The sequence below is a fragment of the Antedon bifida genome, chromosome 3 (genome assembly GCF_963402885.1).
Source record: "Antedon bifida chromosome 3, ecAntBifi1.1, whole genome shotgun sequence".
NCBI classification, from domain to species: Eukaryota; Metazoa; Echinodermata; class Crinoidea; order Comatulida; family Antedonidae; genus Antedon; species Antedon bifida.
In genome coordinates, this window is record NC_136228.1 from 4,934,869 (window position 1) to 4,948,227 (window position 13,359).

At 32.5% G+C, this 13,359-nt stretch overlaps 2 protein-coding genes and 1 long non-coding RNA gene across 5 annotated transcripts in view; 1 reads left to right on the top strand and 2 right to left on the bottom strand.

Annotated features, from left to right (window-relative positions):
* Positions 1-2,990, top strand: part of LOC144837268 (uncharacterized) — an 85,259-nt gene extending 82,269 nt beyond the window's left edge. Inside the window, exon 3 of the long non-coding RNA XR_013611457.1 lies at positions 1,017-2,990. This is a non-coding gene — a long non-coding RNA (uncharacterized LOC144837268). The remainder of the gene's footprint in view (positions 1-1,016) is intronic.
* Positions 1-4,137, bottom strand: part of LOC144837260 (uncharacterized) — a 39,169-nt gene extending 35,032 nt beyond the window's left edge. The window contains exon 1 of one of the 2 annotated variants that reach the window (XM_078692309.1): positions 4,120-4,137. The gene's annotated coding sequence lies outside the window, so the exon portion shown is untranslated. Of the gene's footprint in view, positions 1-2,000; positions 2,084-4,119 lie in introns of those variants that run through there. The other variant, XM_078692305.1, reaches the window with a different exon arrangement.
* Positions 4,138-7,662: 3,525 nt separating this feature from the next.
* On the bottom strand, positions 7,663-13,197 carry LOC144837267 (ubiquitin domain-containing protein 2-like). 2 transcript variants are annotated; one of them, XM_078692319.1, is made up of 3 exons: positions 13,006-13,197; positions 10,904-11,140; positions 7,663-9,051 (listed from the first exon to the last, which is right to left on the bottom strand). In XM_078692319.1, the coding sequence occupies exons 1-3, from the start codon at positions 13,049-13,051 to the stop codon at positions 8,663-8,665; spliced, it is 672 nt and encodes a 223-aa protein (XP_078548445.1). In that variant the 5' UTR covers positions 13,052-13,197; the 3' UTR covers positions 7,663-8,662. The 2 variants fall into 2 exon arrangements, with proteins under 2 accessions (XP_078548445.1, XP_078548444.1); XM_078692318.1 differs by having other exon boundaries at positions 12,976-13,197.
* Between the last annotated feature and the right edge of the window lie 162 nt (positions 13,198-13,359).

Consider the following 13,359-nt stretch of genomic DNA (forward strand, 5'->3'; position numbering starts at 1 on the left):
ATGTGAAATACTACAAATAATATGGCCACTTGTAATCTATACTACTGTATAAACCACCCATAAGTTGCCTTTGTTGTTAAACATAGGCGTTTAAAAGATGCTGAAATTATAGCCACATGTTTTGTAATCTATTGTATAGTAGTATACCACAAGTTATGAAAACATTGCAATTGAACTACTGGTATGGAATAGCATTTTTTATCATGCATTTATTTACAAATATTTATTTGGTGTGTACTGTATTGTACATTTGTTATTAAATAAACAAATTCTGAAGAACACTACTGTTGAAATTTCTTGTAAGGTGGCATTGAGTGCAAATAAAGTACAAATTGGATCTATTTTTATATTATTTTTCTATTTTTATTTATTTCCACAATATAACAACATATTAATATACAATTAATAATAAACTAGTTAGTTAATACTATAGATAAACTTGCAGATAAATACAATGAAAAAATGAGTTGTGTTACTGTGTGTGGAAAAGAGTCTTTAAGTTTGACCCACCCCAGTGAAAGTGAAGCCTCATAAAATATGGGGAGGGAGATGTACTGTTTGTAACCATTCATTTGCTACTGTCTGGTGTGTAAACATGAATACTTTCAGAAAATGTTTTTAAAAAAAATTTAGGGGGTACTGCCACCTCAACAAAGTCATGTGATTTACGAGATCTATTAAAATTGATTAAAATAGCTAAAGTTGCGGAAAGTTCATGTCACTGCACACAGTAGAGAATGTTTTTCTTTTTTCAACTTTTTCTCACCTTTGAGATTCGTTACCTGTAGAGTTACCACCGGTATTGTATTTGCTCTGTAAACTTTTATTTTTTCTTTTTTATAAAATTAAAAAATAAAAATATTAAAATTCAAACTTATCCTCAAATAACTCAGGATCAAAAGCAAGTCCCTATTCAATCATGTAACTGGATTTTTTATAATAACATTTTGTATTGTAATTTATTCTAAAAATAATAACATTTTTTTGTAACATATTTCTTTCTTTTTGTTTTTCAGAAACAATGCTTTCAAAGACGAAAATAAAATAATGTTGATAACATAAACAGGAGATGTGCTATATTTCAATTAAATGTTATAGTTTCGCATCCAAGATTTTCCACCATTCACTGTCTATGTTGGAACATCTGACAACCGTCGTCGTACAATGTGTTTTTATTTGGTGGAATATTCTATGTAGGCCTCCTCTACACTAGTCTAGCCTATTTATTAAGTATTTATATAGTTGAGAATTGCTACTGATGTACATACTTAATTAAGTATAAATTAATTACAGTATAATATAATTCTTTCTATAGTTTCTCCACATTCTAGGCTTAAATTCTTTGCAACATGAATTTCATTTTATTGTGCTGGGTAGCTTATTTCAACAAGATTCCAAAATTCCAAAAAGCATTTATATATAGTTTTATTATTTTTTTTCTCAGTAAACCCTTAATAATAACAGTCACTAGCCAAGTGATCGAGACATATAGCCTACTACAGTACAGTAGCCCTACATCATATCAATTAGGCCTAGGCCCTAGCTAGGCCCCTACTAGGATAGGCTATACCATTTCATATCATCATGCAGAACACAATACATTTACATTACATTAATGATTTAAATACTCACCCCTCTGCTATGCAAGGCAAATTTAACTTTTATTTACTGTAAAGTGCATGTTATAAATGCAAACAGAAGGCTATAGAGTCGAAATACCAACAAAAAAAACACGGCTTCCGCAATGGCCTTGAACACCATCATCATCATAAGCCTAATGCGTGCAAGTTCATATCGGGTCACATACAAGGCCACCCAATAACCAAGTGGACATTAGGCCTAGCTAGCCTACATGGATGATGGGTCGCTTACAACATGGCTTAGCTATGCTGACCACATTCGATGTACAGTTGTAAAGTTGCTGCTTTTTCAGATTTTAAAACGTCTCTTACAATGTTATATACATTGGCACATTATAGACAAAATAGTTAATTACCTACCCAACCAAAAAAAGTCTTCTAGAATCTCAAATATTTCTCCTGAATCGGTCAAAGCACACGACATTGCCCTTCCCCGATCTTCTTTTTTTGCATTAGGTTGGGTCATTTCAGTATGGCGGCATAGCAGCGCAAGTCGACTCCCTAGCTTACTAATATTTTAACAAATAATATGATTCGATTTTATTATCAGCAACACAGCGAAGCCGAAATGCTATTTTAAATTAGATATACCTTTCATTCATTCATTAATTTCAATCCAAAAAATTGTCATTGCATTAATCTATGAATCGTTCATTTATCCTACTCTATTTATCACATTAAGTTCATACATATATTTTTTGTCCGTCCCTAAATAACACTAACCCTTATTTAAGTTTTTACCTAATATATACGATAGATTAAAACGAAAATTGTACGTGTATGTCATTATTTTTGGAAGGCTTAAATAAATGCCGGTCAATGTGTATATATAATTCGTGTGCGCTTGTTTTTATTGATAAATATTGTTCATAATTTAATTGATAATTAAAATAACGGTCACCATGGTGCAAAAGACGTGAAATCAAGAATTAATATTGCAGTGTTTGCTCCTCCTTAAAATTGATAACGAAACATGAAATTGATGGAAATGACGTACGTGGACATGTTGTAGTACACTTGTCATTAATGTAATGCTAATGTAAGTTGCTTTTATTGATTCTTGGAAACTCTCTTGATTTTATGTTTTATTTGAACTAAAGTAATTTATTTAAAGTTCATGATCGGTTGTCGAACCTGTTCAAGGTTTGCCTTTCTCTGCAACCCACCAAGTTTTTTTTTTACCGATATCAATATCATATAAAATTATTTATTATTGCTTAAGTCATCACCTTCTAATAAATAGCTTTTTTGCTATAACACATCATTAACATCTACTAAACAATGATGATGAGTATTTCATTAATGTGACATTCAGGGCATCTTAATAGAGATTGCGACTTGTTTTTTATCCCCTCCACGCTCTCATGATAATGATGATAATTGGAGTGTATTGTATTTGTTTCATATCAATTAGTGAATGAATTCGCTTATGCTTATCCTTGGCAATTTGCCTAAATATATAATAAAAATAAAAAATAAAAAACAATATGTTTATTTTTAATTAATTGATACGTAATTTAACTTTCTATGGACCAGAGATTCCGAAATAAAAGATTGAATTGAATTGAATAACTATGACATTAATGATGATGATGACGACAAAGTCATGTTGATAAGTTCCCATTCCAAAGATGTAAGGCCTGGACGCGTAATTTTTTTTCCTGGACGAACGTTATGGGAAATCTACTGCATAAAACTGATAGTTGTTTTGTGTCAAGACAGTATCACAATGACGTACCGGTACCTGAGACACATCAGCTGTGTGCACCATGGATTATTTCATATTTAATACCGATTTAGTATTTGAAACGGAAATACAATGCGTAAGCTTTCTGTTTATCTGCATTGCTATGTTCTTGCTTCATGCCAAGTGTCACTCAAAAATCATTGTTTATTACAATAAACATAAACATGATAGACAGGGCACAATGCGATACCACGAATATAGTCACAGGGCAAGCTCAAATGGTACACGCGCGCATTATGGCGCGCGCGTTCAAACAATGTTAAGCCTACAATGTGCGTTCAAACACTGACACTGGTACATGCGTGTTAATATTGATAAAATGGTACGTACGCGCGTTTAAAAACCGAAATGGTACGTTAAGTCTTGTCTTGTCTACACTATCAAACTTTATTTGTCAAAAAAGTTTGATGTGGCCATATAATGGTAGTGCTATGCTTAAATATGGTAGTGATATAACATCATCGTGTCCATATATGGACACATCACATTTTTTTTTAAACATAAAGTTTGATAGTGTAGACAAGGCTTTACGACGGTTCGCACCCGGGTTCGCACAACATTGCGGAAGAAACTGTGACCTGCATACATTTCTAGTATGTTTCTTCCTAACGCTACATGTCCTTGTAGAAAATTGATATTAAATGGATATAAATAAATCCTGTTGAAAAATATATTCTAGGCCTATTTTGTTTAGAAATAATTTTTAAATGAAAAAAAACCTGATATTTTTACCTTCGTAAATAACGGATCTTCTTTCGTATGATTTGGTCTCCAGGCCAGCGTTGACCAGTCGTTTCCTAAACTACCTTTAGAACGTACAGCTGCAGGGACGGCATAGAACATCGTAATTCAAACGACGATTTTAATATAACAAATGATAGATTGTCTCTGCACATAACAACCACCACCCAGCAAATTCAGAATTTCAGTTCATGATAATGATGATGATGACACGAGCCGATTTCCATAACGCGGTCCGTTGTTACCGATTAGTGGATGTTCGTCAAACGACCTTTTACTGTATGCTGCTTGTTATATTGTGGATACACCATATAATATTGTGATGTTCTTTTAAATTTAGATTAACTGATGGGTCGCTATTAGATGATACTGTAACTTGCTCTTCAGTATCACAGCGAATCAGCTGGACACAGAGTGTATATTTGGTCTAACACAACTATTAATCAATTGTTTAATCGACCGTGTAAACAGGCTCTTGTTTTATCATATTATAACAACTCATGAAAAAATACTATTATGAAAATAATGGAGCGAGTAATATTAAAAGTATGGTTGTTATTGTTATAACTTTATATGTTTCCAATTTCGAGTCGATATAGTCACGACGTAACCATTTTCCAAAAAGTGCGAAAATAATGTGAAATAAGTATCAATGTTCGTTTTTTTAAAAGTACAATATAGTAGGCCTACTTAACAATACACAGAACATTAATTTATACTTTACTGATCATTTGGATTCTTATAAAGTATTTGACTTATTAAACAATTATCAACACGCGCGCGTTAAAACGTTGATAATACAGCGGATAATTTACGCGCGCGTAAACTTGTTGTTACTTCATGCCGGCGTCATTGACCACATGCTGCTCACAATCAGTTACATTGATCTTGATGTCACGTTGTTTCATTGTAGAACATTGTCATGGGTTCATTTACTGTTTAATATCTTGTGGATCCTTCTGTCGTTAAAACATGATGATTTATCTTAATTATGTAAGCTATCATGTGAAGGACAGTTCACCCACACACATACGTTTAATGAAACCTGCTCTTTTGTTTCTTGTCGAGTAATGAGGAACATTACGGGTCGTCTTGAGTAGTTTCAATTAGCGTATGCTCTGGGGGAAGAAATCATAATTTGGTAAAATTACATTATGGAGACGAAATCTTTGATACTGCTAAAAAAAAATCAAATTTGGAACGTACTACATGTTTTCATGCGATTTATTAAGTCATTTCGTGTGGTTCGAAGACTATGCGAGAAGAGCGGCGCAGTGATGATGACGAAAAAAAAAATTTTATCATAAAAATAATGATAATGTGAGATGACGCGGCGGTGACGTGTTGATCGATCGATCGGAAATGACGGATACGTCCATCAAAATATTACAGTCATTTTTTATAGCTTATGGATGTATGTTAATCCTATGTATAGCTCACATTTTACGAATAATTATAACAATTGTATGTTAATTTACGTATACAGGTTCGTTGATCATTCCTCTAATAAACATTGCAATTCTATTGTGTTTGTGGCTGTTTAATGTGTTTGCTTTTCTCTAAAATTCATCCACTTGCCCTTGATTAATATTAAGATGTATTCGTCAGCTTCATGTAAAATAGAATTGTTTATTTCAAATACAGATGGATGCTAATTTAATTCGAATATCATAATTTATCTAATCACTCAATGCCATCCATGAAATGTAGGCTACTGGATTAAAGTTTGCCACCTTTCTTTTCTTTAACAACTTAGGGAGCCCATTAATTATTTCACATGATATCGCACATAAAATAACCATCGTGTATTATTAAACGAATTAAAATTAAAGCACTAGCAAAATGAATGAACAATGACGATATAATCATTTCTGATTATTATTTCCTCCTAATTTGTTTACAGTACAGTAGTAGTAAGTACTATATGATATTAATATCAGCTCCCTGATAATAATTTAAAGAACCTAACCTTAAAAATATTGAACGCGAGATGGCGCTATTCATAAATTTTAGTGTTTTTATAAAAAAATTTTGATTGAATTCACTCATTTGAAACAGTATACAATTTGTGAATACCGATTTGAATGGATTAAAATAACTAAAAACTAAATGATGTATAACTAATGTACTTATTGTTGAAATCATTCTAAATGAGATACATAATGTATTAAAACAGGACAAGCCAGAGGCTCAGCAGAGTTTTGACAACTTGAAGATTAAAAGCAATTTATCATTTATTAAACTCAGTCAGGGCCGGAATACATGCTCAGCTAAAACAAAATTATTATTTTTTAAATATTATGTTAGCACTCCCGTCTGTTTAAAAAAAATTCTTGATCTTTACAGTGTGTGAAATATTATGGTGTGAAATAATATGTGAAATATGGTATGAAACAAAAAGTGACATTATAAATGTGATGCAATTCTTCTGGATACTAAAGATGACAGAAAAAATGTTTTTTTAAAAGTTTTTCATAGTGTGGTAAGGCAACGGTGGGGTGTCTGCAAACCTAGATTTACTAATAAAGAAAAGTAATGTAATTAGAGGAGGCACTTAACTCCACAAAACAAAAATTCAATAGAAGAAAATGCAGTGTATTGAAAAATTGTGTCCTCGTTTAATTAAAAAAAAATCATAAAACCATGGTAGCATTACTGTTACTGTTCTTGTAGCAGTCTTCTTCCGAAGACACATGGACGTCATTGATGGATACTTAGTTCTTAAGCAAACTTTAGCAAAATGCTACAATCATTCAAGACCATCAATGTTAATACCGTATTAGAAGTACAACATTTGATGATGGTGGTCTTTCGCACTGTTTATCTCTCCTAAATTCTATACTATACTATATAGATTTATAAAGCGCTTTTCCAAAAAAAGACCAAAGCGCTGACAATAATAGTTTTTTATATAGCGCTTATTGCACAATGCTTCTAAGCACTTCACATTATTACCTCAGTCATTTTTTTGGACCAAACACATATGGAAACATACTCCCATAATGCAGCTAGTAATCAGCGCAAAGTTGCGTCTTGATCTAACCGGGTACCCATTTATACACCTGGGTGGAGAGAGGTAAACGCAAGTATCTTGCCTAAGAATACATGCAATGCGGTGAGAGTGGGATTCGAACCACGATCAGTAGTCTAACGTCCAACACACTGCGCCACACGCCCTTGCTAATTCTCCACTTTCATGTTTTATATCTCGCACTGAAAATATAAATGCAAAATTATTCATGCATTTATCATGGTATAAATGTTTACTCTGTCGCAAAATAGAGTGAGGAAGGGAGCAAACTATGTGATGTGCCCAAATATGATAGTGATATACCCAAATATGGTAGTGATATGACATCATTGTGTCCATATATGGGCATATCACATTGTGTCACATAAAGTTTGATAGTGTAGACAGAGCTTAACTTGTTCCCAAATCTCTATTAGGCAGGTTGGAGGAAACCTTCTGCAATGTAAGTACACAAAATAATTAGTACATACATTATTTCAAACACAAAAAAAAACAAATCACAATTATCATACAGAAATTAATATTATATTTAATTTTTTTTTCCACTTTACATTGCATTATACATTTAACATCAAATCCATTTTATGTTTTCAAAACATGTAAAAGTAACTAAATTTACCTCTAAAACGAGTACATAAAATAAACAATCACAGAAATACTATATAGACAAACGATTTCGGGCCCAACCCCAATTTCTGCTTCGATTGTTGTTCCCTATTTTATAGAAATTATTACATTAAAATATATATATATATATTTATAATAAAATCCCTAGTCATTTTGGAATTTATAAAATAGGATAAATAGTAGAAAATTCAGTACTAATTCCCCATATTCTTCTTTATTCAAAAATCTTGCATCTATGCAATTTTGAATGCTTACATTTATCTCAAATATTACCGAATAACATACAAAAAATAACTAAAATTTATTTTATATTGTTTTTATATATTTTTGAGTCCAAGAAAGGGATCCAGGTTTAATTAGTTTTTGATGAAGTGGTGGCTACCGCTAGACAAGAAGCAGCTCGGAGTCGGTTATACCTTTCCCGAGAGCTGAGCAGCCTTCACCCATACCTGCATCTGCCACTAAACTTTGCTGCTAATTTGTATCTTTACAATAACATATCTCCATGTACATTCTCTATAAAATCCAACTTGGGCTTGTCATAAACGTCCTGGAAAATCTGGCTTCTAGAATTCATTTTAAAAAGTAGGAAAATAATTGTGGGACGACCTTAAGAAAGTTTCAGATTCATGGAGTTCATTTCCAAGAAATACAAAGAATAAAGATGATTTGTGCTGGTGAAAATTCATTCTACTATGGCAGTTAGCTCGCTTGTCTGTCACACATGTGATAAACAAAAAACTGGCACAAAAAGCTTGCTGTTCGAATGAAAATTACTAAAAAGCATATTTTATAAACATAAAAGCACTTTTATGAAACATATGTATTTTCAAGGGATTTGGTCATTGGATGTCGTGTTCGATCCGCAAGCCAACGTCAGGCATCAACCGGTGTTGGATTTGCCTGCGAAACAATAACTTGTATTATAAAACCCTTGGGAATCTTAATCTCCTCGATTTTTATCTTGTCCGTGAGAAGTTTACCGGAGTAAAACCATCGCTGATGATGGGGGTCAATGCCCTCGGTTTGCTGTAGGCGACGTTTCACGTGTAAAACTGTATCAGTGGAACGTACACTTAGTTTTATTTCTTTTCCGAGTGAAAGTCTTAATTTAAGAATGGCCTCCACGCCACCTTCAGGGTCGCATTCTGCCCCTGTTGCGTCTGATTCGCTATTGTCATCTACCATATTGATAGGTGGGCTTAAGCAGTATACAGGTAGTATATAACGATTTCCTAACTCGTCATAACAGTCTGTTAATGATCCTGAAAAAAATAATATTTATATTATTTAATATTTTATACCATTTGGTGGGAAATGGTTTGTACGGTTGAAGTGGGCCTCTGTTATTCGTTTGAATTGACTGCCAGAGCCCATTGCATTTTGGGTAATGCTAACGACCACCAACTGATTTAAATGATTATTTAGAAGCAAAAATTGGGCAGAAATGGAGTTGATATAAAAATTATTTTATAAAAATCCATTTTGAAATAAACAATTTATTTGGCGTTATGCAGCAGAAACAGACCCTTAGATCCCAGTGGACTGAAAACGTGCATAAGTTGGAATGAATGTCCAGGGTCATATAAAACTGACCATGTCCATTTCAACTACCACTGGTACCAAGGTTGAGCTAGTATTCTTATTAACCACAGAGACACTTTGTTAAATTGTGAACAGATTCTTACTTCTCTCAAATAATTCCTCAAGGAACCACGTCAATCAAAGTGTAATAAATTTGAGGGATTTATTATAAAAATTGATACTTTTAATCATTGCAAAATAAACCTCAAAATGTTTGCAAATTGTGTTAATTAGTGTAGTGTGAATAAATAACGACGTAAAACTGAAACATTCTGTAATTCTAGATAAAATAATTATAACCATAATGCTAAATCTATGTCATGTCTGATTTTTTTTTAAATACAATATAAACTTTACAAGGGCATTAGAATAAAATAGTTTTATGGTTAAACTGAATGTTTCAAATTTATTGTTTAATTTCACCTTACTGGTTTATATTAAGACTGATTGATTTAAAGTTGATTTATAGAGTTTAAAGAATTAAGTTTGCACCTCATAAGTTTACTTACTATATACAAAGGTAACAATATATGCACTGTACTTGATTTATATTTTAAATTCAAGTTTGATAAACTTTAATTTAACTTTTTTGTATACAATTACAAATATAGTTCCAGAAGCCATGCTATTATTACTGTTATTAATTTCAAATGTTTAATATACTATTAAATTAGTATTATATTCAATTGTTAAACTAACTCTGTGGGAAGTAATGCTGAACACATTCTCAAAGATATGCATTTATGTTTAATGAATATATTGTCAACAAAATAAATTTTATTTTACATGAATATTAACTTAATAATTATTTGAATTTAATATTTTTAATATTGCATTGTAAATAAATTCTATGATGAGGAAATAAAAGTGGGTCGAACCTACATAAGACTAAAAAAGAAAATGTTTATGTAAATTGATGTTTTAATGTAAATTGTATATTTTAAATGTTATTTCCTCTTAAAGTCAGCTGTACTGCTGTTGGAGCTACTGTACCCTTGTAATAAAGTTGAATAAATAGGTAAATAATAGTAATCAAAATAAGCCTTAAGCCTTGGACTTGAACAACGACAAGACGACAAGAAAAAGGCAATGCCAGAGAGGGCGCAATATTTGTACTGGTTCCTGGCAAAAAAGAACCGTTCGCGACAGGGTTTGCAATAACACTGGCGACTAGAATTAAAGGTAGGACCCCTGTAGCAATGGGTATAGCATCCAGTATAATCCCTGCTAAAATTATGTGTTAATTTGTAACATTGGACAGGGACTTAAACCACTAATTTTACCTATTTTTACCGTCATTATCCACACTTTGATAACTCCCCTCACAAGAGATGTGCTGGGTTGTATAAAATGCAAGTTCACCCTGTATATACACTGGTCTGCTGTTTTATCCGATGTTTGTTCCACAACTTTTTTTAAATATGTCCAGTATTATGGTAGAGAGTCTTGAACCTGACATCGATCTCATGACTGTATTTATTATGCATATTTCTGAGAACGTAAAAAAAAATGTACAAGTAGTGAGTAACTTACCACTAGGACATGTTATACTGGCTCCATCAACAATAGCTTGTGCCAAATCAAAATCATTTGTTTCCAGAGCGGTTGCTGCTCCTAACAGAGCATCCCAGATTTCTTTTCTGCCTTCGTAGCAAGGTGCAGTTTCCCAGAATTCGTCACGTTTACTTCTTAACTGTCCACTTGTGAGGGGTACGTCACTTTTCCATTTAGGGCTCTCTTTCTTTAATGGTTGATTTCGTCCTATAGGCACTTGGATGGAAAAATTATTTATGAAGTAATATTTACATTTAAACTTGAAAAGGGTTAAAGTAATATACAAATAATGAATGTTTATGAGTGTAATGGTACAAATAATGGCATGAGGTGATTGATATAATATAACCTTTTATCATTCACCAAATGCCATTATTTGTACCATTATATGAATATAAAACATTCATTATTTGTTTTATAACATCTAAATATATTCCTTCATTTGATTTTTGAATCAGATTGATTGAATCAAAATAAAAGATAGGCCTACAATTGATTCACATTGATCTCTCCAAAAATTCCATCGCGAAACGAGAGTTCAATGTGTCAATGTTTGTTATTGTTAACAAAATAGGCAGCGCTGTTGTATTTTACAATTTAAATGTTCGTAAATGTGTTGTCCTCCGCGTAACATTTTCACCCCGTACGTTTAAAAAGTACTATTGAATGACCGTTCAAAAGTGCGTACTATTATTGCACACCATGTGACCCACAATCAGACCGTTGTATGGTGCATACTATTGCATGCCACGTGACACACAATCAGGAATTTGTGTATATATAGTGTATATATATATATATATATATCATTCATCTTCCATTGGTTCTATACACCTCCCAGTAGTTTTAATTTAATAAATTATTACTGCATTTACTTACAGAATCCAATTACATGAAATTGAATGTTATTGTAATTAACTTAATGTTATGACATTTTCATTAGGTTCATTGTTGTTATGCGGCGAACGGATGGTAGAACATTTCCATTAAAATATGAAATATATATAATAATTAATATGTATGCTTTAAATGTAATTTTGTCAAGATTATACAAGAGCTTTTAAATTGCAACGACCTAGGACTACGAATTATTATTATGTATTCTTTATACTGGGTGACCTCTTCAGTCAAAGACTGTTCTCCCAGAGGGCCCAGTTGTGGTTCAGTGATTTGTGACAGTGGCTGTGTGTGAACTAGTACACCGGGGTAACCCCCTACTCGTCATAAAAGATGTACTAGGTTCTTTAAAGTGCACATGAACCAGATGTGTACACTGGACTTACGGTTTATAGTCTTTATCCAAGAAGACTCGTTCTACCACCAGAACTATGGAGCGAGTAAGGCTTGAACCCTTGTCAATGTTTTGGTTACGTATTACCACTGTACGTCCCACTGTCTTAACCGATCGGTCACTCACACGCTCGGATTATTTTGAATTTGTATTAGAATTTGCAAAAACTTTGTCACAGATTCGAGTGAGGGACCACTTCTCAATTCCCCTGAATGCGTGCAATGAATTAAACATGACGTAACTAGTTCCTAGCAAATCAAAAGCTCTTTATAATTAAACTAAATCAACAATATTATTAAATGAAAAATATTGTGAGACAAAAAATGTATGTAAAATGATATAAAAACATTATAATACAAGTGCAAACATTGATGTTAGTAAGTACACCGAAGGAAGAGAGGGGACACACCACTTAACAACATACTCAACATAATTATGTAACCTCACACTCAATCAGTAATATGTTTAATCAAGTTTATATAATATTAATAAAAAAAACGAGTACTGTCACTAATAAAAAAAAAAAGTATTTCTGATTGATGCTGGCTCTAACAAAGAACATGCAATAATATTAATAGGAATTTTATCCAGTTGTTCTACACATTCATGTGTAATATATGCTTTAATATTAACATTCAATTTAAAGACCTAGGCCCAACTAAATGAATGCCATTGTTATTTCACCACCAAACCACACAACAGACACAGTTGTATTTCACTGCACTGCGGGTCTCTCCAGGCCCTCCGTGGAAAATCTTACTCGAACCAACGGTTCCATCTGAAGATTCACCTCGACCATTCCCTGCATCGTTTGATGAGCTGAAACAGCCACCCATCTTGAAATGGGTGTTTTCTCCCCGTTATCCCAGCAATCAAGATGTTACTTTTTTCTTCTTTACATATAACATTGGGGCTAGGCTAGGCCTATTGATTAAATCTATTTGTATTTTTCTGCTACCAAAACAGTTCATTAGGACACGGAGATGACGACACCAAAATGTTTTTATTAAATGCGTATTCAATTGTTGTCAAAATATAATATATTTAATTTAATATAAACATAATAAATATGTACAATACAGATAAAATATTTTATAATGTATTGAAATAAAAATGTAATTTTACTATATACAGGCTGTCAAAA

What these genes read in the sequence shown, in the direction of transcription:
- LOC144837267 (XM_078692318.1), bottom strand. Translation starts at nt 13,051, where the DNA reads ATGGGTGGCTGTTTCAGCTCATCAAACGATGCAGGGAATGGTCGAGGT. An exon ending in AGATGGAACCGTTGGTTCGA is followed by an intron (nt 11,141 to 12,975) that starts GTAAGATTTTCC and finishes TTTCCATCCAAG; the next exon opens with TGCCTATAGGACGAAATCAA. An exon ending in CAGTATAACATGTCCTAGTG is followed by an intron (nt 9,052 to 10,903) that starts GTAAGTTACTCA and finishes TATTTTTTTCAG; the next exon opens with GATCATTAACAGACTGTTAT.